This window comes from Ursus arctos, unplaced genomic scaffold, assembly GCF_023065955.2.
Source record: "Ursus arctos isolate Adak ecotype North America unplaced genomic scaffold, UrsArc2.0 scaffold_32, whole genome shotgun sequence".
In the NCBI taxonomy this organism is placed as follows: domain Eukaryota; kingdom Metazoa; phylum Chordata; class Mammalia; order Carnivora; family Ursidae; genus Ursus; species Ursus arctos.
In genome coordinates this window covers 5717131-5738344 of record NW_026623008.1, presented here as the reverse complement: position 1 = coordinate 5738344, position 21214 = coordinate 5717131, and the positions used below count along the sequence as shown (strand labels likewise).

The 21214-nt window shown below is 53.3% G+C and overlaps 1 protein-coding gene across 11 annotated transcripts in view; it reads left to right on the top strand.

The window, feature by feature from the left end:
• Positions 1–20794, top strand: part of RERE (arginine-glutamic acid dipeptide repeats) — a 409522-nt gene extending 388728 nt beyond the window's left edge. For 7 of the 11 annotated variants that reach the window (XM_044391460.3, XM_057305327.1, XM_057305329.1 and 4 more), the window contains 8 exons: positions 8149–8311; positions 9253–9345; positions 9753–9952; positions 11269–11430; positions 11932–12045; positions 12311–13641; positions 13749–13971; positions 14301–16957. In XM_044391460.3, coding sequence (XP_044247395.1) covers positions 8149–8311; positions 9253–9345; positions 9753–9952; positions 11269–11430; positions 11932–12045; positions 12311–13641; positions 13749–13971; positions 14301–15425 — 3411 coding nt within the window. In that variant the 3' untranslated portion in view covers positions 15426–16957. Of the gene's footprint in view, positions 1–8148; positions 8312–9252; positions 9346–9752; positions 9953–11268; positions 11431–11931; positions 12046–12310; positions 13642–13748; positions 13972–14300; positions 17012–17607; positions 17789–18135 lie in introns of those variants that run through there. The other 4 variants (XM_057305330.1, XM_057305328.1, XM_048221924.2 and 1 more) reach the window with 1 other exon arrangement.
• The last annotated feature ends 420 nt before the right edge of the window (positions 20795–21214 follow it).

Genomic DNA, 21214 nt, shown 5'->3' with positions numbered 1-21214 from the left:
CCAGCCCTTCAAGCCTCAGGGAGTGGAAGGAAAGAATGACTTGCATAGGAGCCTGTGCCAGGAAATTTTACTGACTTGCTTCACTACCCCTGAGTTAGTAGTTTTTGCCAAGAAACGCAGCTGTAATTCCCAGGCAGAGGTGGTCGTGGATGTCAGGGGGGCCAAGCTCAGCTGCAGGTCAGAGCACTCCAGTTAGAGTGCTTCCCAGGGGAGGTGGCCTATGCAGGCTCTCCCGCCCCACTCCCAGGAGCCAGAGCCACATTCTCCTGGGGCCTTGACCACTGTCGGGGCCCTGGGTTGGGGAATGAAGTCTGAGAAGCAGCTTTGTGCCACGTTTCCTTCTCCCTCCTGCCCCTACTGGGTTTGGGACCTTGTTTCGTAACTATTCACTGCTCACTGGAACTTGTCTCTGGAAAAACACACCTTTAAAAAAAAAAGGAAAGAAAGAAAGAAAAAAGCTTTAGATCTTCCATTCCATCCAGCAAGTGGTGGGATTCTTCACGCCTCTGTACCTGGGCCCCCAAAGAAGGGTCCGGATAGTAACTGAAGGGTGTCCTTCAGACAGAGTTTTTGCGGGGAAACAACACCCTGATTCTAAGCAACTATACTTTAGCATGCAGAATAAGGCATTGAGAGGAGAACAGTTAGTGTACTCTCTCTACATATTCATGTTAAAATATTTAGCATCAGAACAGTGAATAATAGGTCTTAAATAATTAAAATAATTTCTTCTAAGTGCTTACTTTCTAACCCCCGCAGTGGGTAAGTCAACTGTGTGCAGAGGTGTGCCCAGAGAGGGTCCTGTCCCATCACATCAGTGGGCAGTGGCAGGTGGGCTTGAGGGGCCGTAAGGTAGCTTCAGAGAGAAGCTCTGTTTCTGATGCCATTATCCATGTGCAGCCTCCCAGGCCTCCTCCCCACCCCCGCTTTCCCCTGCTGCACCTCTTTGAGGATGCCTGTTGAAGTTTTGGTGCAGAAGTAGTGAGCGGCAGCTCCCCCCCCCAGTGGAGAAAGCATTTGTGGGTGGCTTCTACAGGGAACCTTCTGAGCCTGGCAGCTAGGCACTCACTGTGGTGCAGGGACCCAGACTGGAGTCCTTCTTTCCTTCCTCCCTCCCTGCCCCTCCATGCATAGGCCAAGGACTGGTTTCTCAAGGCCTTCCTTGACATAACTTTAAGGCCAGCAGTTCTCCATTTTTTCTGCTGGTCACAGAACCACTGTGAGAATGGAAGATAACAGAGCACAGCTCTGTACACTGAATTGAAAGGAGTGTGTGAGAACAGTTATTTCCCAAAGACCGGGGCCTTCCTTAGCCTGATAGTAGAAGGCAGGCTGCGGTACCCCGTGGTCTGCATGCTGGGGTCCCTAGACCTCATCTTCTGCCACATACCACCCCCACACTGTTGTCCCCACCCCGGGATGTCATGCCTTTTTTGTGTGGTTGTGGCAGTAATAATATGTTATAATCACAAAAATTAGGACTTAGTCCTAGGTGTACCCTTATGTTTCTAACATGGGACAAAAATAATTGACTACCTTTTCCTGCCTCCACATCGGCCTCCCAGAGAACTCCTTTCTTGAGGTAATGGCGGACTGAGGTGTAAGAGATCCCTGAGAGTGGGGAACTCACTGCTGAGCTCAGTACAGGACAGCCGTGCTCACCAGGTGAACCGTTGACGTTTGGGTGCTTACAGTGCCTGTTCGCTCACCTGCTTAGCCCGTGGCTCTGTGCTTTCCTTTCCCCAGGGCCCCTTGGAAGACATGTAGCTTAGCTTACTTTAAAACTACTGTGTGTGTATGTATGTGTGTGTATTTTTGATCAGGCAGGACAGTTTACAGGTTTCCCTCCCTTAGCAGTGTAGTGCCTGGGGGAAATTAAATAACAGTCCTGTTTGTGGACATTGTTTTAGCTCACCAAGTGGCTGCAGGTAAATTAACCTGCTAGTAAGACAGGAAGGGGACCTGGTCAGGTTGTCTCCTGCGGCAGGGCTGTCTCCTGCGGCAGGGCTGTCAACTCCTACCTGTAGTCCCCCACCCCACTTCTGTTCTTACGCACGTACAGTGGCATACTTACCCTGGGCCCTGGAACACATAGCCAGTTTATTGTTCACCCAAGGTAAAGCAGAACTGGGCCCAGCCATACCAGCAAAACTTACCTGAAATGAGTCTATACCCGAAAGCTACTGGTAAGTGGTGAGCAGCCCAAGCTGCCCCCCCCCCCCGCCCCCGCCAACTGCTTCAGTTCAGATGGTCCAGGTGGCAGGGTGGGGGGGAGGGGGGAGCATGGAGGGAGATTGCCCCAATGTTTTATGTTAAGTGAACTTGATGGACTCACAGTCTAACATGGGGAAGCACAAAGTACAATGGTGACTGCAGAGAAGGAACCAATCCTCCTAATTCCGAGTGGCCGAGCCCCGGAAGCTTCTGGATTACAGGAATGGCTGTGATTGAGCTGTCTGCTGGTGCCTGGAGCCTTTTGTCAACCGGACTCTCGTCCCAGCCCCCACCCACCCAGATAGAGCTCAGCCCTAAGCACCTTCCTCCTCCTCTCCTGGCACTCCCTACCCCATGTTTTCATTTTGATGGAAAATCAGAGAAACCTAATGGGAACTGGTTCTCTACCCCTGAGTGGTTTGCCTGGGGAGAAGACCTGCTGTGCAGAGATCCTGCCTCAGGGTGGGGAGCTGGTGCCTAAATCCAGGAGCAAATCCCTTGTTGCCAGTGGTTTTTTGCATATGACCTGTTGGGAAAATCCAGCACACCACTGCCCCCCTTACACCAAAGAAAAGGCGAAGAGTTGGGGGGAGAGAGAGAGAATCTGCTAAATGTAGACCAGTGGATTTAAGCGCTTCTCTTGGCAAGCACTGCAGCCCATAATGCTGTCGATTGGAGAGCACTTCGCCCCCTCTCCTTTCCATTTTTGCCCAGGCACTAACCCAGTTTGGTCGCTCGTGCTGTTTGCAATTAGAACATGGAGATGTGAGGTGTGCTGACTGGGAGGCCTTGTTTGTGCGGTGGGTGAGAGCACCGGGAACAAACGATCGGCCGGGCCATTCATGTCCACGCTGATGCCTCTCTGTTTGCTTGCAAGCAAAGGCGGGAGCTAATTTGCAAGGCTGCCTTTGGGGAGCTGCCTTTTGATCAATGATTGCCTGTGTTAATGTTTCAGCAGGCTATTGATTTCTGCAGCAGCTTTTGTTCCCTGAATTTATGTGCAGCGGGCCTCTGCAGCACACACTATGCATGTTTGATTAAAGTTCAATTGACTTCGTTCCTGGTGAGGCCTCTGGCTGCCTCGTTCCCTATTTGTAGAACCAAAGCTTTTCCCGACATGTTCTTTTGTTTGTGCTCAAGACCTAGCCACCCATGCAGTCACCAGTGTGCTGTTTCTAATCCTCCTAGATTCGCTCCATCCCAGTGTTTAATCCCTTCGTAGACATTACAGTTGTTGAGAGGCAGCTAATAAAACCTGGCCTGGATTTTTTTTAAGTCAACTTCATTGATGTGTGATTGGTATGCATACCATTTATACCATAAAAATACATCCACTTTAAGTGCAGTGAGGGCACAGTTCAATGGGTTTGATAACTGTACCTCCATGCAAATAACACCAGTCGCTTCATACGATATTCCCTTCACCCCAAAAGTTTTCCTCATGTTCTTTTATAGATAGTTTTCTACTTCCTTGTCCTCCAGACGAGGCAACCACTCGTTTACCTTCTGCGGTTGTAGATTTGCCTTTTCTGGAATGGACTCGTACAGTCTGTACCCTTTTGTATCTGGCTACTTATATTCAATATGATGTTTGAGATTCATTAATATTGGCAGGTTGATCAGTAGTTTGTGCCTTTTTACTGCCGGGCAGTAGCTAGTAAATGGGCACGCAGTAATGCATTTATCCATTCTCCTTCTGAGGGGCATTTGGGTTGTTTCCAGCTTTTGGCTACAGAGAGTAAAGTTTCTGTGAGCACCTGTATAAAAGTCTTTGCGTGAGCATATGTTTTTATTTCTTTTGGGTAAACACCTCGGGGTGGGATCAATTGCTCGGTCATATGGTAAATGTTTGTTTAGCTTTGTAAGAACTGCCAGAGTTTTACAAAATGGTTGAACCATTTTATATTCCCACCAGCAATGTATGAGAGTTCTAGTCACTACCCCATCTTCCTGAAGTTTGAAATTTACATTTTCATTTTCCAGACTAATTTATAGACCTACAGTGAAGATTCCCGGCTTGATTGTTTGATCCTTGGTACTCAGATAATAGAATCTGTTCTGGACTCCTCTTCCTTGTTTTGTTTTTTAAGATTTTATTTATTTGTCAGAGAGAGAGTGTGTGTGCACACGCACAAGCAGAGGGAGAAGCAGGCTCCCCGCTGAGCAGGGAGCCCAATGCAGGACTCAGTCCTAGGACCCTGAGATCATGACCTCAGCCGGAGGCAGACGCTTAACTGACTGAGCCGTCCAGGTGTCCCTCCTTTTCCTTGTTTAAAAGCTATTATTTCTTTTTTTTAAGATTTTATTTATTTATTAGAGAGAGAGCTTGTGCAAGAGTTCGTGATTTCAGGGGGAAGAGCAGAGGGAGAGGGAGAAGCAGACTCTCCACTGAGCAGGGAGCCCAACTTGGGTCTCAGTCCAGGACTCCGAGATCATGACCTGAGCTGAAGGCAGACGCTCAACCAACTGAGCCACCCAGGCGCCCCTAAAAGCTCTTATTTCTTAAGTGTTACAAAAAGTTGATGTTAATTTCAGTATCAGGTTTCTTTGTCATGTCCTAATTTCCCCCCATACGCTAGACGTACACAGTGCAGGAGTGGAAGTTAAGGTTGGGAACCTGTGCTTTTTTCCTGAGCCTTTTTCTGTCTGGTGTCTGGCATTGGGCCAGTACCATAGCCTCACTGAACTCTGGCTTCCCCTGTTTTAATCTGCGAGTTATACCATCTTTTAAAACCCTTTGAAACTCTTTCAAACATTCATTTCATATTTGAGAAATAGAAATACATTTGACTTTAAACAACACAGGTTAAAACGGCTCAGGTTCACTTACAGGTAGATTTTTTTTTCGATATGGTCCAGTACTATATATGTATTTTTCCTCTTTATGATTTTCTTATTTTCTTTAGTTTACCATATTGTAAGAATACTGTAAATAATACGTATAACATACACAATATGTGTTAATTGACCATTTATACCATTGTAAGGTTTCTGGTCAACAGTAGACTTTTAGGAGTCAGAAGTTGTACCTGGATTTTTGGCTGGGGGGGGGAGTGTCGGCGCCCCTCACCCCCAGTCCCTTGTAACTGCGTGAGGCAATACTGTGCGACAGACCAAAGCTGCCTGGAGACCTAAGGGCAGCTGCTTTCTAACAGCTGTCCACTCTAGCTGAGATTTGACAGAGACCCTGGTAGCATCTTTCACCTCACTTTCTCTCCCATTTTTTGATTCCTTCTGTCTCCTGTAACTTCACATTTCCTCTTACATCCCAGGCCTCCCATCTACTGGCCCCTAAAAGACTTCAGCTAGAGGAGGCGGTGGGAGGGTACTGCTTTGGGGTTTCACATTCTTCTCCTAGCTTTGGGATTGGGCCATGGTTTACTGCACTCGTTGTCCTTTTGAACCCATAGAGCATGTCACCCTGACAAAGTATTGAAGGGTGACAGTGATTTGCCTTGGCTTCTGTTCTGTATTTTCTCATAGGAAAACCAGAGTCAGATCAATTTTGTATCAGCACAGGTCTCTTAATCCCCTAGTGGATTTATGAATTTGTTCCCTCTGGCCAGTCAATACCAAAAGATCAGTACAGATAAGTGACTTTCCAACTCAGGAAAATAGGAAGTACAGAGGCAGGAGCCAGGAGGTGCTCGGATCATGACCTAGGGGCTCAGGATGCTGCAGTCACGGCAGGACAGATGTAGCCTACGTTTGTAGAATACCACGTGACAGACAAACAGGTCAGAAATCCAGGGACGTTCTTGCATTTTCCCTTATCGCAGTTAGTGTCTCGTGGAACTGTGAGAAGGGTGGGGTGAGCTTGCGGACTTGCACGTGCTTGTCCTTGGTGGCTGGCTCCTGGCCTCCTTGGCCTGGGGTCATGCTTCATCTGTTAAATATTGGCAGTCACTAGCATTTTGTTAAGTGGCACTTGGAAAGACTGAAACATATCCACACTCCAAGAGATACATGCTATAGGCTTATGGAAGCCAGTCAGAAGTTCCTCTTGAATCACAGGTTCCTTTAAGGATCCGACGACAGCTGTGGTCCCACTTCTTAGAAAATGCACAGGCATAGAATCCAGCTTGAGTAGTGAGCACCCAACACACATGTACTTCCTGCTTTGCAGAAGCCATTTCCCCGCTTAAAATCCATTCACTTCTACAGACTCACTTCTCATCGTTCTAAGGCCATTGCTTTCTGGGGAATGTTTTAGGGAAACCTCATCTGACCCGATGCTCTAGCCATCACAAGAGTTGGTCACGTGGTATCTGTGCTTGTCTGTTCACTTTAGTCTCCCCAGCACTGGTCTTTCCAGCTAGATCTCAGGTCATTGGAGAATAAAATCTTTGTTTCTCTCTCTCGGCTCCTCCATTCACAGGGCATTGAGCCTTCTGTTGAGGCAGTGTGGTGCTCTGGCCAAGTGGCTCCCCACCTTGGGGTACAAGTTGCCCACAGGGTGGCTTCCCAGGATACAGTAATCAGCCACGCTAATTGATTGTCCGCAAGATTGATTCAGTTAGAGAAAATCAGTGTGAACTAGACACTTTCGCTGCTTTAAGCGTTTGTTTGTTGGCTTTTTAATTCCAGGTAAAGATACTTTATCTTGGGATGTTTGTTTTAAAAAATTGGTCTTGTGTCAACCAGGGTTAGCCAAACATGCCATTCACCTGTTGGTGTGTGTGGTGTGCCTGCTGAGCACCTGGGGGTGGGGGTAGCAAAAGTACCCCTTTCTTATTCTTAAAGGTTTGTTTATTTGTTTGAGAGAGAGAGTGAACGCGCACGCTCTCATAGAGGGGCAGAAGGAGAGAGTCTCAGGCAGACTCTGCACTGAGCGCAGAGCCCGACAAGGGGCTGGATCTCACGACCCTGAGATCATGACCTGAGCCAAAATCAAGAGTTGGATGCTCAACCGACTGAGCCACCCTGGCACCCCAAATTGCCCCCCCCTTTTAAAGATATTTATTTATTTGACAGCATGCACAAGCAGGGGGAGCGGCAGGCGGAGGCAGAGGGAGAGGGAGAAGCAGGCTCTGGGCTGAGCAGGGAGGCAGGTGCAGCACTCGATCCCAGGACCCTATAATCATCACCTGAGCCGAAGGCAGATACTTTAACTGACTGAGCCACCCAGTCGTCCCAAAACTGCCCCTTTCTAAAAGTTGCATTTGGCCTCATACCCCCTTGCTGTATTTTTTTTTCGTAAAGGATTTCTTGTTCCTTTCTGCCGGGCCATGGAAAGAATAGCTCCTTCTGCCATAAAGGCTGGCCTTGTGACCGGTGGCACTTCCTCTCTGAGTCAGCACCACTGTGTCGTCCCTCAGCGTCTTCCCTTGTCAAGCCCCAGTCTTCACCTTCAGGATGCTGTACTAGCTTGTCCCGATGTGGGCGCTCAGATTGGGTTAGAGGGTGTGGAGCAGTTTTCCTGGAATTGGGGTCTCTGTTTTTCCTGACCCCAGTTCCCCACCATCTCAGTTGTTTCCTTTGCTTGTTTCTGGAATAATCTAACTGCTCAGGCATTTCCTTGCCATACCTGTATGATTTCAGTGGAGTGCTGTGAAGAAAACGTCTGTGCACACACACAGCTGGAGGGCAAGGATGTTCCTTGTTTTTGATTGCTGATTGGTGTGCCTCCGTGGTGGCATCTGGCACTTGGTAGGCACTCAGCAAATACTTGTTGAATGAACGAATGTTCTTGAGATCTAGAAATTCCTTTCTGCTGGGCTGAGGGGACAAGCCCATTCACCCAGTTAGTGGGCAGCTCACAGCCATGTCTCGAGCAAACCCTGTTCCTCTCACAACTGTCCTTGGTGCTCGTCTCCAGCACACCTGTTAGGAACCAGCTCCTGCTCCTGGCAGAAGAGGGCTCGCATCCCGGGGGAACAGGAAGAGCAGAGCCCCTCTGAACCCTTCCATCACAGCCAGCCTTCTCTCCTGCAGGGAGAGCTGATCACCTTCTATTACTACTGGAAGAAAACCCCCGAAGCAGCCAGCTCCCGGGCCCATCGTAGGCACCGCAGGCAGGCCGTGTTCAGGAGGATCAAGACCCGCACCGCATCCACGCCTGTCAGCACGCCCTCCAGACCCCCTTCCAGCGAATTCTGTAAGTGAGGGACTTCTCCCACGCAGCCACACGCGCATTGTCCCGGCCCTGGGCCCGTCCTCACGGGCATCCTTGTCACAGTACAGGTTGGGGACATAGTGTGTGTTACGCGTGTGCGCGGAGCCTGCACCCAGATGTGGCACTGGCTTGGGGGATTTGGTAGGAGAGTTTTACAGATTATTCATGCATTTAAATTTTTTAAATAAACTCAACATCATTTTAATTTTTTATGAAAATGTAAGTCTTGACCCTATCTCGGGGTGTTTCCAGTGACTTCAGAGGAGGTTGTCCACTTAGGGGATGATGTACTGTTTGAGTTCTCATCGCGTTGGTATTGTGTTAGCAATAAGATCAGATTAACATTTTCTTCTTTTTCCTCCTGCTTTACCAAGATCCTCCTCTTGGTCCCAGTGTGATGTGCAGTCTGATAGGATACCTTCCTAACCCTGAAAAGCTAGCAAACAGCAGTGGGCCTTGTGGTTCTGTCCTGGCCCAGGGCACTCAGCCTGAGGGTTGCTATGTTGCACATGCAAACAAAAAATGATCCGTTAGTGCTGGGTGGGGCGGGGCGACTCGATGGCGAGGGCGCTCCTCAGGATGCCTGGATTTGTCAGGGAATTCATGTGGGTGTACTTAGCCTGTTCACGTTCTCAGCTGTGGACATCAGTGCTTGCCACACCAGGATTCAGGTGTGACATCAGGCTCCAGAAATAGGGTAGGGCAGACCCTTGGGTACTGCCCCTCACGTGAGTTCTTCGTTCTGATCACTGGCCCTGAGGAATTCAGAGTGGTCCTTCGTGAATACTGCCCCACCTCAGCCTTCCAGGCCACTCTGACTGGTGGTTCAGAGTCTGGGGCAGGCCACAGGTCACAGGAGGTCCCTGTCTTGGCCAAGCATGATGGTGTCTCCCCCACCCCTGTTGTGTTCCTGCCATGCCCAGTGGACCTGAGTTCAGCCAGCGAGGATGACTTTGACAGTGAGGACAGCGAGCAGGAATTGAAGGGGTACGCCTGCCGCCACTGCTTTACCACCAGTAAGTGGGGATCGGAGGGAAGGGGGAGCAGGGGGAGCATTCACTGAGACAGGCCAGGCTCAGGCACTTTCAGGTTCTGAACATTTTATGAATCCAGGTGAAGACCTGCCAGAGTGCCATTGGCTTGACGTTTGCATTGTGCTTCAGGGTTACTTGAGAAAGCAGAAATCTGTGTATTTGGTCACTCCCCTGTGTACAATCAGTGTGGTCAGGGTGGGGGTACCTGTGTTTCTGGGAAGCCTGTTGCCAGCTCCTCTGGGCACCATGAGACTGGGGAGGGGGTGGGTGTTCCTGAAATCCTCTCCCACCCTACCCTGGGAGAGAGCAGGCAGCAGCAGAGTGAGTGATGGGCGTCTGTCGGAGCCCATGGAAGGGCCCCCCACCCGCACTCCTCTTCCCTCACGCAGCCTCCAAAGACTGGCACCACGGGGGCCGGGAGAACATCCTGCTCTGCACAGACTGCCGCATCCACTTCAAGAAGTACGGCGAGCTCCCCCCCATTGAGAAGCCCGTGGACCCTCCCCCATTCATGTTCAAACCTGTCAAAGAGGAAGATGATGGGCTCAGTGGGAAGCATAGCATGAGGACTCGGCGCAGTCGTGGCTCGGTGAGTCCTCAGGGCAGGCGATCCAGGCCACTGCAAGTTACTAGGATGCTGGGGCTTCTGCCTTCCAGGAACCTGGGAAGCGATTCATTTGAGGTGGAGAACCAGCCCCCTTAAAGGAGTGATTGGCTCAAAGGTTTTAGTTTGTCTGTGGGTCTGGAAAGAGCCTCTGCTCTCTCCCTCCCTCATATCGTCAGTGGGGTGCATATCCTGAGCTTACTGTTACAGAGAACTCTTCAGTATCAAGGTCTGGTTCAGTGCAGGCTTTCCAAGTCCCCTGACTTCCCTCTGGCCCCTGGGCCCATCACCTGTAGTGTGGCATCTCTCTGCTATTTAAAACTTGCAGGTGCTTTCTCTTTCTTTCTTTCTTTCTTTCTTTCTTTCTTTCTTTCTTTCTTTCTTTCTTTCTTTTCTCTTTCTCTTTCTCTTTCTCTTTCTTTCTTTCTTTCTTTCTTTTTCTTCCTTCCTTCCTTCCTTCCTTCCTTCCTTCCTTTCTTTCATTCATTCATTTGATTCAGTTTTAGAATCTTTTGGTCCATTTTTCCCCTCACTGTTTAGCCCTTTTCATAAAGAGGTTTGTTTTCCAGGTTGGAAATGTGGCAGCAGGGACCTTTAGGAGCAAAGGTTTTCCCAGGTTGGAAGCTGGGGATGCCACGAGGGTCCTTCCCTGTAGCTGGCCTCCCCAGTGGCCCTTTTAGGCATGTAGATGGCACTGTCCACCTTCCTCTGACCCCGGCATCTTGTCAAGGCTGCTGGTGCCCAGGCTGCCCAGCAGATGAACTGATGTGAATCATTGTTCCCCCATCTCTTCTGAGCCCCATGGCTTTGCAGAAACATGCTCAAGTGCTTGGTGGTTTTAGGAGCTGAGCTACATTATTTGACAGCTTCTCCCTTTGAGTGACTTCTCATCCTATCAGATGAAATCAGCAGGTGTTTCGTTTGGGTGAGGAAGCAGGCAGTTCTATGGAATAAACAGAAAGAGTGAGGTGATTTGAAGCAGAGTGTATGATTGTCATTCTGGAGAACTTGGCAGAGTAGACAGCCAACTCCTTGCTCGTTTCTACCACACAACATCCAGGGCCATCCCTAGAGATGAGTGCTTTGGGTTTAAGAATTGCTGTCTTTTCCATGTGAACCCACCCATTCACCCCCTCCTCCTTTAGTTCCATATTAACCCCCACACAGCGAGGGACAGCCAGAGGTGCCTGTTGCCTGCCAGGGCCTGGTATTTGCCATAATGCTGGTGGTGGGGTCTGCTCCTGAGGCTCCTGCGTATGTGCTGGGGTCGAGTCTCACCAGCCTCCGGTTTGGGTGGGCAGATGTCTACACTGCGCAGTGGTCGAAAGAAGCAGCCAGCCAGCCCTGATGGTCGTGCCTCGCCCATCAATGAAGACATCCGCTCCAGTGGCCGGAACTCGCCCAGCGCTGCCAGCACCTCCAGCAATGACAGTAAAGCAGAGACAGTGAAGAAGTCAGCCAAGGTGAGATGCCCATCCCCCAGGGTAGTGGGGCCTGCTGGGCCCTGCCCTCTCATTAAAACCCCAGGTTTTTGGAGTTGATGTTCAGTCCCTCAGATATGGGGCTGCAGGCTGTTCCTGGAGCCTCCCTGGACCATCAGCATTGCCCTAGACTAGGGCTGTAGACTGCGGCCTGGGGTCTGGGATCTGGAGAAAGGGGGTCCAGTGTAGCTCCCAGCACTGACCTTTGGGGGCCATCTCTACCTTGAATTTCCCAAGGCCTCAGGGGCAGAGGGTAGGGTGTGATTGCAAAGGCTCCTTCCCTGCCAAAGCCAGGTTATTTCTACCCCAGTATACTTGTTTTTTTTCCTGGCCTCAGCTAGTCCCTTCCGGAGCTTTCTTGCTTCTGGAAACAGAGCTCCAAATTTGGGAGCAAGGTGTCAGCAAACCGTCTTCATTTACCCCCTGAGGCTGATGGGACATCCTCCCTTGGCCTGATGCCCCTCTTGGGCTTTCCCACTGCAGAAGGTGAAGGAGGAAGCCTCATCCCCCCTTAAGAGCACCAAGCGCCAGCGGGAGAAGGTGGCCTCTGATACAGAGGAGGCCGACAGGACCAGCTCCAAGAAGACGAAAACCCAGGTGAGATGCGCAGCCGAGCCACTGTGGCTGTAGCTGGCAGCAGACACCCCTTGAGAGGCCTTGAGCCCAGATTCTCCCTGGGGCCTTACGGTGCTGCATCTTCTAGGGAGGAACCTGGAGTGGTTCCCGAGACTGGCCGGGTCGAAGGAGGACCTGCGGTCCCCGGAGCCGGGCTTGCTGCCTTGTCTGCACAGACCTTTGTAGCAGTGCAGGGCAGTGAGGGCCTCCGCTCTCCTAGAGCTTCATCCTCCCGTCTCTGCCCTAGGAAATCAGCCGGCCCAACTCGCCATCGGAAGGCGAGGGAGAGAGTTCGGACAGCCGCAGTGTCAACGATGAGGGCAGCAGTGACCCCAAAGACATCGACCAGGACAATCGCAGCACGTCCCCCAGCATCCCCAGCCCCCAGGACAACGAGAGCGACTCAGACTCTTCGGCCCAGCAGCAGATGCTGCAGGCCCAGCCCCCAGCCTTGCAGGGGACCCCCAGTGCGGCCCCTCCAGCTCCCTCCACTGCCCCACCGGGAACCTCCCAGCTCCCCACACCAGGGCCCACGCCCTCTGCCACTGCAGGTCCTCCACAGGGCTCCCCCTCGGCCTCCCAGCCCCCCAGCCAGCCACAGGCTCCGGCAGCTCCTGCTCCCCATGCTCATATCCAGCAGGCACCTGCCCTGCACCCACAGCGGCTTCCCTCACCGCATCCCCCACTCCAGCCTCTGACCGTGCCAGCTGGCCAGACCTCTGCCCCACCTCACAGCCAGCCCCCGCTGCATAGTCAGGGCCCAGGTGGCCCTCACAGCCTCCAGCCCGGGCCCCTGCTGCAGCACCCAGGCCCCCCTCAGCCCTTTGGCCTCCCTCCCCAGGCCTCTCAGGCATCAGCTCTCCCTCATGCCTCTCTACAGGCCACAGCGTCGCAGTCAGCACTGCAGCCCCAGCAGCCCCCACGGGAGCAGCCCCTGCCACCGGCCCCCTTGGCCATGCCCCACATCAAGCCCCCACCCACCACACCCATCCCCCAGCTGCCGGCCCCCCAAGCCCACAAGCACCCGCCTCACCTCTCAGGGCCTTCCCCCTTCTCCATGAATGCCAACCTCCCACCCCCTCCAGCACTAAAGCCCCTGAGCTCCCTGTCCACACACCATCCCCCCTCAGCCCATCCCCCTCCCCTGCAGCTCATGCCTCAGAGCCAGCCCCTGCCCTCCTCCCCTGCACAGCCCCCAGTGCTGACCCAGAGCCAGAGCCTGCCTCCTGCTGCTGCCGCTCACCCCCCAGCAGGCCTCCACCAGGTGCCCCCCCAGCCCCCATTTGCTCAGCATCCCTTTGTCCCTGGGGGACCTCCTCCCATCACCCCTCCAACCTGTTCTTCCACCTCCACCCCACCTGCGGGACCCGGTCCCTCGGCCCAGCCACCCTGCTCTGCTGCTGTTTCTTCGGGAGGCAGCGTACCAGGGGGGACAGCCTGCCCACTCCCCACTGTCCAGATCAAGGAAGAGGCTTTGGATGATGCTGAGGAGCCCGAGAGCCCACCGCCCCCACCTAGGAGCCCATCCCCCGAGCCCACTGTGGTGGACACGCCCAGCCATGCCAGCCAGTCAGCCAGGTACTGGCTTCCCAGGAATGCGGGCACACCAGGGCAGGGACAGGCTGGGCAGCTGGGGCAGGCCGAGGCCTCAGCAGGGCTCCAGCGAGAGATGTGGCCTTCTTTAGGTTCTACAAACATCTGGACCGTGGTTACAACTCGTGTGCGCGGACAGACCTGTATTTCATGCCTCTGGCGGGATCCAAACTGGCCAAGAAGAGGGAGGAGGCCATCGAAAAGGCCAAACGGGAGGCTGAGCAGAAAGCACGAGAGGAGCGGGAGCGCGAGAAGGAGAAGGAGAAAGAGCGCGAGCGGGAACGAGAGCGGGAGCGGGAGGCAGAGAGAGCAGCCGTGAGTTGGGGGTCACCCAGGCCGCGGGGGGGTCCCTCCCCAGCTCTCCTCCACGGCTTACTCAGATGCATAATAGCCCCATCCAGGGTACAAGGGAAGCTGTAGGTACAAAGCAGACTGTCCCAGCAGGGGCTGGACCATGTCCTTGTGGCCCAAGCCTGTCCCCAGCCATGGCTGGGGCCTGCTCTTGGCGTTGGGGTGGACAGACCAAGTTGGCTGGCCAGTGCGGGATGGCAGTAGGGCCAGGCTTGACTCTGCTGAGTGAGTGCCAGGCTCAGACCCCTGGGCAGCTGGGCACCTGCCCCTCACACCTTCCCTTTCTTCAGCAGAAGGCGTCCAGCTCGGCCCACGAGGGCCGCCTCAGCGACCCCCAGCTCAGCGGTCCTGGCCACATGCGGCCGTCCTTCGAGCCACCACCAACCACCATTGCCGCGGTGCCGCCATACATCGGGCCCGACACACCTGCCCTTCGGACTCTGAGCGAGTACGCTCGGCCCCACGTCATGTCACCCACCAACCGCAACCACCCCTTCTACATGCCCCTCAACCCCACTGACCCCCTGCTGGCCTACCACATGCCTGGCCTCTACAACGTGGACCCCACCATCCGGGAGCGGGAGCTCCGGGAGCGGGAAATCCGGGAGCGGGAGATCCGGGAGCGGGAGCTACGGGAGAGGATGAAGCCAGGCTTCGAGGTGAAGCCCCCGGAGCTGGACCCCCTGCACCCAGCCACCAACCCCATGGAGCACTTCGCCCGGCACAGCGCCCTCACCATCCCCCCCACTGCGGGCCCCCACCCTTTTGCTTCTTTCCACCCGGGCCTGAACCCCCTGGAGAGGGAGAGACTGGCCCTGGCGGGCCCCCAGCTGCGGCCTGAGATGAGCTACCCTGATAGACTGGCGGCCGAGCGGATCCACGCTGAGCGCATGGCATCACTGACCAGCGACCCTCTGGCCCGCCTGCAGATGTTCAACGTGACCCCGCACCACCACCAGCACTCACACATCCACTCGCACCTCCACCTCCACCAGCAGGACCCCCTCCACCAAGGTGGGTGCCCTCCGGGCCAGACCAGGAGAGGGCGCTGTGGGTTGAGTTCTGATGTGACAAGGTGCAGGCCAAAGACAGAGCTGCTGTCCAGAAGCAGAGGCGGTTCTTTCCTAAAGGAATCCCTCATTCCTAACAGAACTGAGAACAATCAGCATGTGTCTGGGAATCCTCTCGTTGCTTCCCTCACCCGCAGCCTCTTTCTCTGCCCAGCTCCTCAGTTCTCCAGAGCTGCAAGTCCGCAGAGTGCTGAGTCACCCTGGGGCCCTGTGCCTCCGGTGCCGGGGATAGTAGGAAGCAGCCTGTGCTCACTGAGTCAGGATAAAGGCAGGAGGTGGGGCCTAAGGAGCAAGGCAGGGCCTTGGAAGCCCAGGTGGAGGCAACTGGGACACCTAGGGAGGCTTTAGGGTATCTCTCAGTGAAAACTTAAAAGAACAGTCCTCCTGTTCCCTCTTGGGGTGCAGGGCCTGGGCTGCTCCTGGCTCATCTGGTCAGGGCCACTCAGTCCTATCTGAGCTGGGAATGAGAGTGTCCAAAGGTCTGCCGACAGGCCAGCTAGGCTGAAGGCAGAGACAGGCACGGCTGGAGCCCCTGCTCCATCTCTAGCTCTGCAGACTGGCTAGATGGGTAGAGGAGCTGGGCCTGCACCCTGGGACCAAGGCCTGCCATGGAATCCCAGGGCACAGCCCACATGCAGGACTTCCGAGTGGGCAGACCTACCTCCATGCTGGGGAGGAGGGTGATAGGTAGAGCAGGGCCCAGAGGTGGGGAGGGTGGCACCTTGCTTTCTGCCTGTGCACCTAGCCTTGATGTGGGGAGCCCAGACTCTGTTCGGGCAGAGGGTTCTGGGGAAGCAAGGGAGCTGTCACTTTCACCCCATGGTCCTGATACTTGGAACTTTGATGCCAGTCGGCATGGGCTGTCTAAGCCCCGGTGTAACCAGTGGATGGATGTATCTTAGTGCTGTTTGAGGACAGGCAGTCATTTGTCCGTGCAACATTCGTCCATTTGACAAATAGTTACGGAGCACCTGTGATATGTCAGGCACACATGTAGGTGCTGACAAACCCTGTCCGTTCTACTGTCCCGGTCTGGAGGCAGTCAGTCAGCGTGTCTTATGGTGTGAAAAGCAGTCAGGGTTCTGGAGGACAGCTAACCAGGGAGAGGGAACAGGGGAGCTGGGAGCAAGGTTGCGGTTAGAAGCCATGAGAAAGCCTCGTCAAGAAGGTAACTTTGGAGCGGGCTTGAAGGTGGGAAGGGACATCTGCAGGGAGAGAGGGAGAGAGGGAACGTGGGAGCACAGGGCCTGAAAGGAGAGAACAGGGCTTGGTGAGCCTCCTCCCTGCCAACGGCATGCAGCATCTGGCAGCACCCGCTCTGCCGACCCCCTGTGGGTTCTGTGGGTGAAGGGCCAGGGAGGCCGTGCTGGGGAATGTTGCCAATCCAGCCAGCAGCTGGGGTGAGACACCCTGGCTGTGGCAGGACTAGAGCAGCCCTGGGGTCCCTGTGGACCTGACAGGTGTAGGGTGGGCCTAGGGTGTTCGGCCAGGTGGGCTCTGATGCTTGAGGGTCCTCAACAAAACAGCGTGGGGGAGACTCTGCCTATAGGGGTGCTCAGGAATGAGGGAGGAAATCGTGTGTAAATTTACCTCTGTGTTACTTTCTGGAACTTCACTGCAGGTTGGGGTGGGGGCAGGCACTTTGGGTCAGGATTTTTGGTGGCCCTGGTGGGCAGGAGCCGGCTGTGGTGAGGGGAAGTCACTGGTGATTACGGTGAGGAGGGCAGACGTGGAGAGAGCCCCAGAGCCCTGCGCCACCTGCATCTGGACTTCTGCCCCTTTTTTAGGTTCAGCAGGCCCAGTGCACCCGCTGGTTGACCCCCTGACCGCTGGCCCTCACCTGGCTCGCTTTCCCTACCCCCCTGGCACCCTCCCCAACCCTCTGCTTGGACAGCCCCCCCATGAGCACGAGATGCTTCGTCATCCAGTTTTTGGTAAGAATGCGCCGGGGGGAGGAGGGGCCAGTGTGAGAGTTGGGCTGGTATCTGGTGTCCCGTCCATTCATTCATCCATTCATTCATTCATCCGTCCGTCTGTCCGTCCGTCCGTCCGTCCGTCCATCCATCCACATATTCAACAAATACCTCCTATGTGCCAGGAATCCACTTGGGAACCAGGAAGGCAAATCCCTGCCCTCAGAGCGCTGGGGGTGGATGAGTATAAATTCGTAACCAGAGCCAGGGCAAGGACAGTGCAATGTGAAGGAGTGACAGAGGCGCTGAATCTAAACTCAGGGTTCAGGGTGGGCCTCTGTGAAGAAGTAAGAGCCTGAGGCCTAAAACCTTGAGGACGAGGGAGTGTATATTCCGTCTTCCCCTGACCTCTACCTTCAGGGTCGGGATCCAAGAGGCAGTACTTTGAGCCTTCTCTCTGGGGTGGGGGGCGAGGCTCTGCTCCACCGGTCGCTGCAGAGGAAGTAGGCTCTTGCTCCTCCCCTCAGGAGGCTATCTCCTGACCTGACCTCCTTGCCAGCCTCATCCTGGCCACTCCCCTGGCCTTTCTGTACTGAAGGCTGTTTTGTGTTTGGCAGGTACCCCCTACCCCCGAGACCTGCCTGGGGCCATCCCACCCCCCATGTCTGCAGCCCACCAGCTGCAGGCCATGCATGCCCAGTCAGCAGAGCTGCAGAGACTGGCCATGGAGCAGCAGTGGCTGCATGGACACCCCCACATGCATGGTGGCCACCTACCAAGTCAGGAAGATTATTACAGGTGAGGCGGGGAGGGGCCAGAAGGGGGTAGGGGCTCACTCTCTGAACCCAGGCTCCCACATACCCCACCTGTGGCCACTGACCCAGCCTAATGGTTGCGCCTCCTGGCTGTGCCCACGGTGCTCCTCCCATATCAGCAAGTGCCAGACTCCTCCCCATGGCTCTGTGGGCCCTGGCCTCTTGGCCCTGGAGGGGACTCCCAACCAGGCCATCTTGATGGGAGGGAGGTGAGGGGGGACGGTCACCTGCATGGGAGTCCACTGAGTCATCTGCATCCTCGAGCTGCATGCCTGGTCCCACCTGCCCAGGCCTGGTGCTGAATACTGTCTCCCTGTGTTTTCTTTCTAGTCGACTGAAGAAAGAAGGTGACAAGCAGTTATAAGTTATTTATTTGTTAGCGCTGGCTGTGGAAACCCCAATTCTTGGGGGGAGAAACAGGACTTTTTACATACAATATGAGCTACAAAAGCAAAAAGAATATCTTCTAAAGATTTCTTTATATATTTAAAAACCCCACAACTAAAAATGTTATCAGCATAATAGTGTTTGTTTGTAGAGAGGATTCCTTGAGACTGGTTTGGGTCTCCCTGCATGACAGTCCCCCAGAAACTTAGTGAGTCCTGGACTGGACTGAACATTCAGAAAACTTTCCCTGCAATCTTGGGGTTTGGCTTTAGTTTTCTTTTCCTTCCTTGATTTCTTGGTAGGTGCTAGAATCCAGTTCACACCCTTCACTGTGCGTGCAGACACACTCAGTTACGTGTGTTCCAGAACCCACGAGGTTTGCAGATAGGTGGCATATGAGTTTGGAATCCAAGAGCTATAATTTTTAAAAAAAACTTTTATTTTAATACATTGTAGGAGATCTTCATAATTTGAGAAAGTTCTGCAGCATGGCTTTTTACGTCTGTAAATAAATAATTTTAGAATGGCATTTTTTTTCTTCCACAAACTATTCTGATCTATTTTTTCCAGCCATGTCACTGATTGTGAATTCCTACCAGCTATTGACAGAATACAGAGTTGATTTTTTAATAAAAAATTATATATAATTATCCCTTTAATTAAAGGGAACAGATGGGCGTTACTAATTGCAAACGGGCAGAGGCTTGGGACGCGGTGTGGTCGCAGCAGTGAGCATCCAGGGGTCTGCAGGGACGATGTTACAGACCGTTTCTTTGTTTTGCTGCCTTGATTTTCACTTCTTGTCTGCCTAGCTTGTGCTTTGCCAGAGGTGCAGATATCTGTCAGATGAAACCGTTTTTATTTTGTACCAGGAGTGCAGGAGTTAAATGTCCACCTTGTTCTGTCTCCGCAGGAGAGAAAGCACATGTTTGTATGTGTCTGATTGTAGATTTCCTTATAGAGTTCTGTGCACACACATTTGGTTGTTCTGGATGAACTGCCTTTTTAAATATCTGACAAATTCATAAACATTCTAGAAGATTCAAGAAAACATGATTCCCTACAAAGAACTGAGCATATACACTTGCCAAAGGAATCTGTTTTAAAAAACCCTGCCCTTTTGTGTGTGTCATCATTATGATCTTCCTGTGGGGAGACCAGGTCCTCCTGGCCACACAGCTGGAGGCTGCTTTTGAGTGAGGGAGGCCCTGGAGTTGGCATGGTTGTGGGTAGCGGCCTGTGCGTCTCCCCCAGGAGCAGGTCTGTGCATGGTGACCCATGTCGGATGGGGACACCATTTGAGTTCCACTGTTCCTCTTGGGAGTAGGAACGAGAGTCGCAGCCGCCGACGTGGAGGGAGAAGGCAGGCTTCCTTCCACCTGGGGGCTGCCAATCTGAGGGCTCCAGCTGTTCTGCAGAGGGCCCACCCTCTCCTTTCTGAGTTGTGGGCCTGGTGAGCTTTCTCCAGGGCGGAGGGTGGGGGACCTGGGGATGTCTGCACCCGGGGATCTGACCTTCTGTCGGGGTTGATCTTTTCCGTTCCTCCCCCATCAGACTCTTGAGGGCCACTTCTGCCATTGTGTCTGGTAGTCCCATCGGAGAGCTGCCAGATGACAGGACCGAGAGCCCGAGTGGTGGGTGTGGGCTGTGGCCGGGACTGGAGCTCAGTTGGGGCAGGACCCGAGGCTGGCGCGTTGACCCCGAAGCCAGCAGGCATTAGCTCAAATTCAGGTTCTGGACTCAAACCTGCATCTGGGGCATTTCCAGTTTCTATTAAAACTATGGTTTCAGTTGGGACAGACAGGATTGTTTTGTCTGCTGGGAATGTTCTGGAAATGTTTGTCGTTTTTCTCTCATTTTCTCCCGTTCCATTTCTGCCTTAACTTCAGCTCCTTAGAGGGAGGCAAGCTCAAAGGAGCCCTGTGTCCCCATGCTCGGGCCGCACGGACAGGAGGCACTGTTTCCTCTGGGGGCAGGGCCGGCCCTCCTCTGTATCTTTGTTTTCCTTTCCGTGGAACACAGTGCCTGCCATTCAGTTAGACCTTCTTGACCGCCTCTCTGTGTCATCCATTTTTCCAAAGAAGAGACAGAGTGAAGTCTTTGGAAGTCTCTACTTGAAGACTGTCCGAAGGTGTTTTCTCGTGAGGTTTGGTTTTCCCCCATATCCCAAGGTGAAGCACTGAGATTCTTCCATCTAAGAACCTACGACCCGAAACCCTCACCTGGTCAGCTACGGTTTGTTGAGGAGGCCCCAGACCTTCACAGTGTCTTTGAAGCCTAACCCCTTGGTTTCCTTTTGGATTTTCCTTCCTTTTGTTTGAAGTTCGGGTTTGCTTTTCTGTGTTTTGTACGTATCTTGTTGAACGTTGTCAGGATCGAGCTTCACGTTCACTGCGGCAGCAGAGTGTATATTCTGATTTGCTACGTTTGTATATATCTTGAAGCTAAATGTATATATGAGTAGTTTGCCATGAGATAACACAGTGTAAACAGAGTAGACAGACACCCAGAAATCGTGACTTCTGTGTTCTCTCCATTTGAGTATTTTGTAATTTTTTTGAAATATTTGTGGACATAAATAAAACCAAGCTACACTACAGCAGCTGGGTGTTGACCAGTGGACTGTGTCTCATTCCTGGGAGTGGGTGGGGATCTTGGCAGTTGCCCCTACCCAGGTCCTGCAGGCTGGGGAAGGGGCAGAGGGGAGAGTTTGGGTGTCAGCTGTTTCTGGCACCCTGCCTGCCTACCCTCCAAAGTGGCTTCCCAGAAAGATTCTTCTCTGCCATGTCTGGTAGGAAGGGTTTCTCTGGTGAGTGCTGTCAGGGGGGTGCTCTGACCTGCTGGCTTAAGATAATCAGGACCGGCAGTGAGCTTACCCAAGCAGAATGGGCCTGGGGGATGATGACACTAGGACCTGGGGACACCCTCTCCTCACTCAGATTCCTTCTCCCCCTGCCACTCAGCCACACTTCTAATTTGTGGACACTCTCCACAGTGCATCGGCACGTAGCTCCTTCCCTGC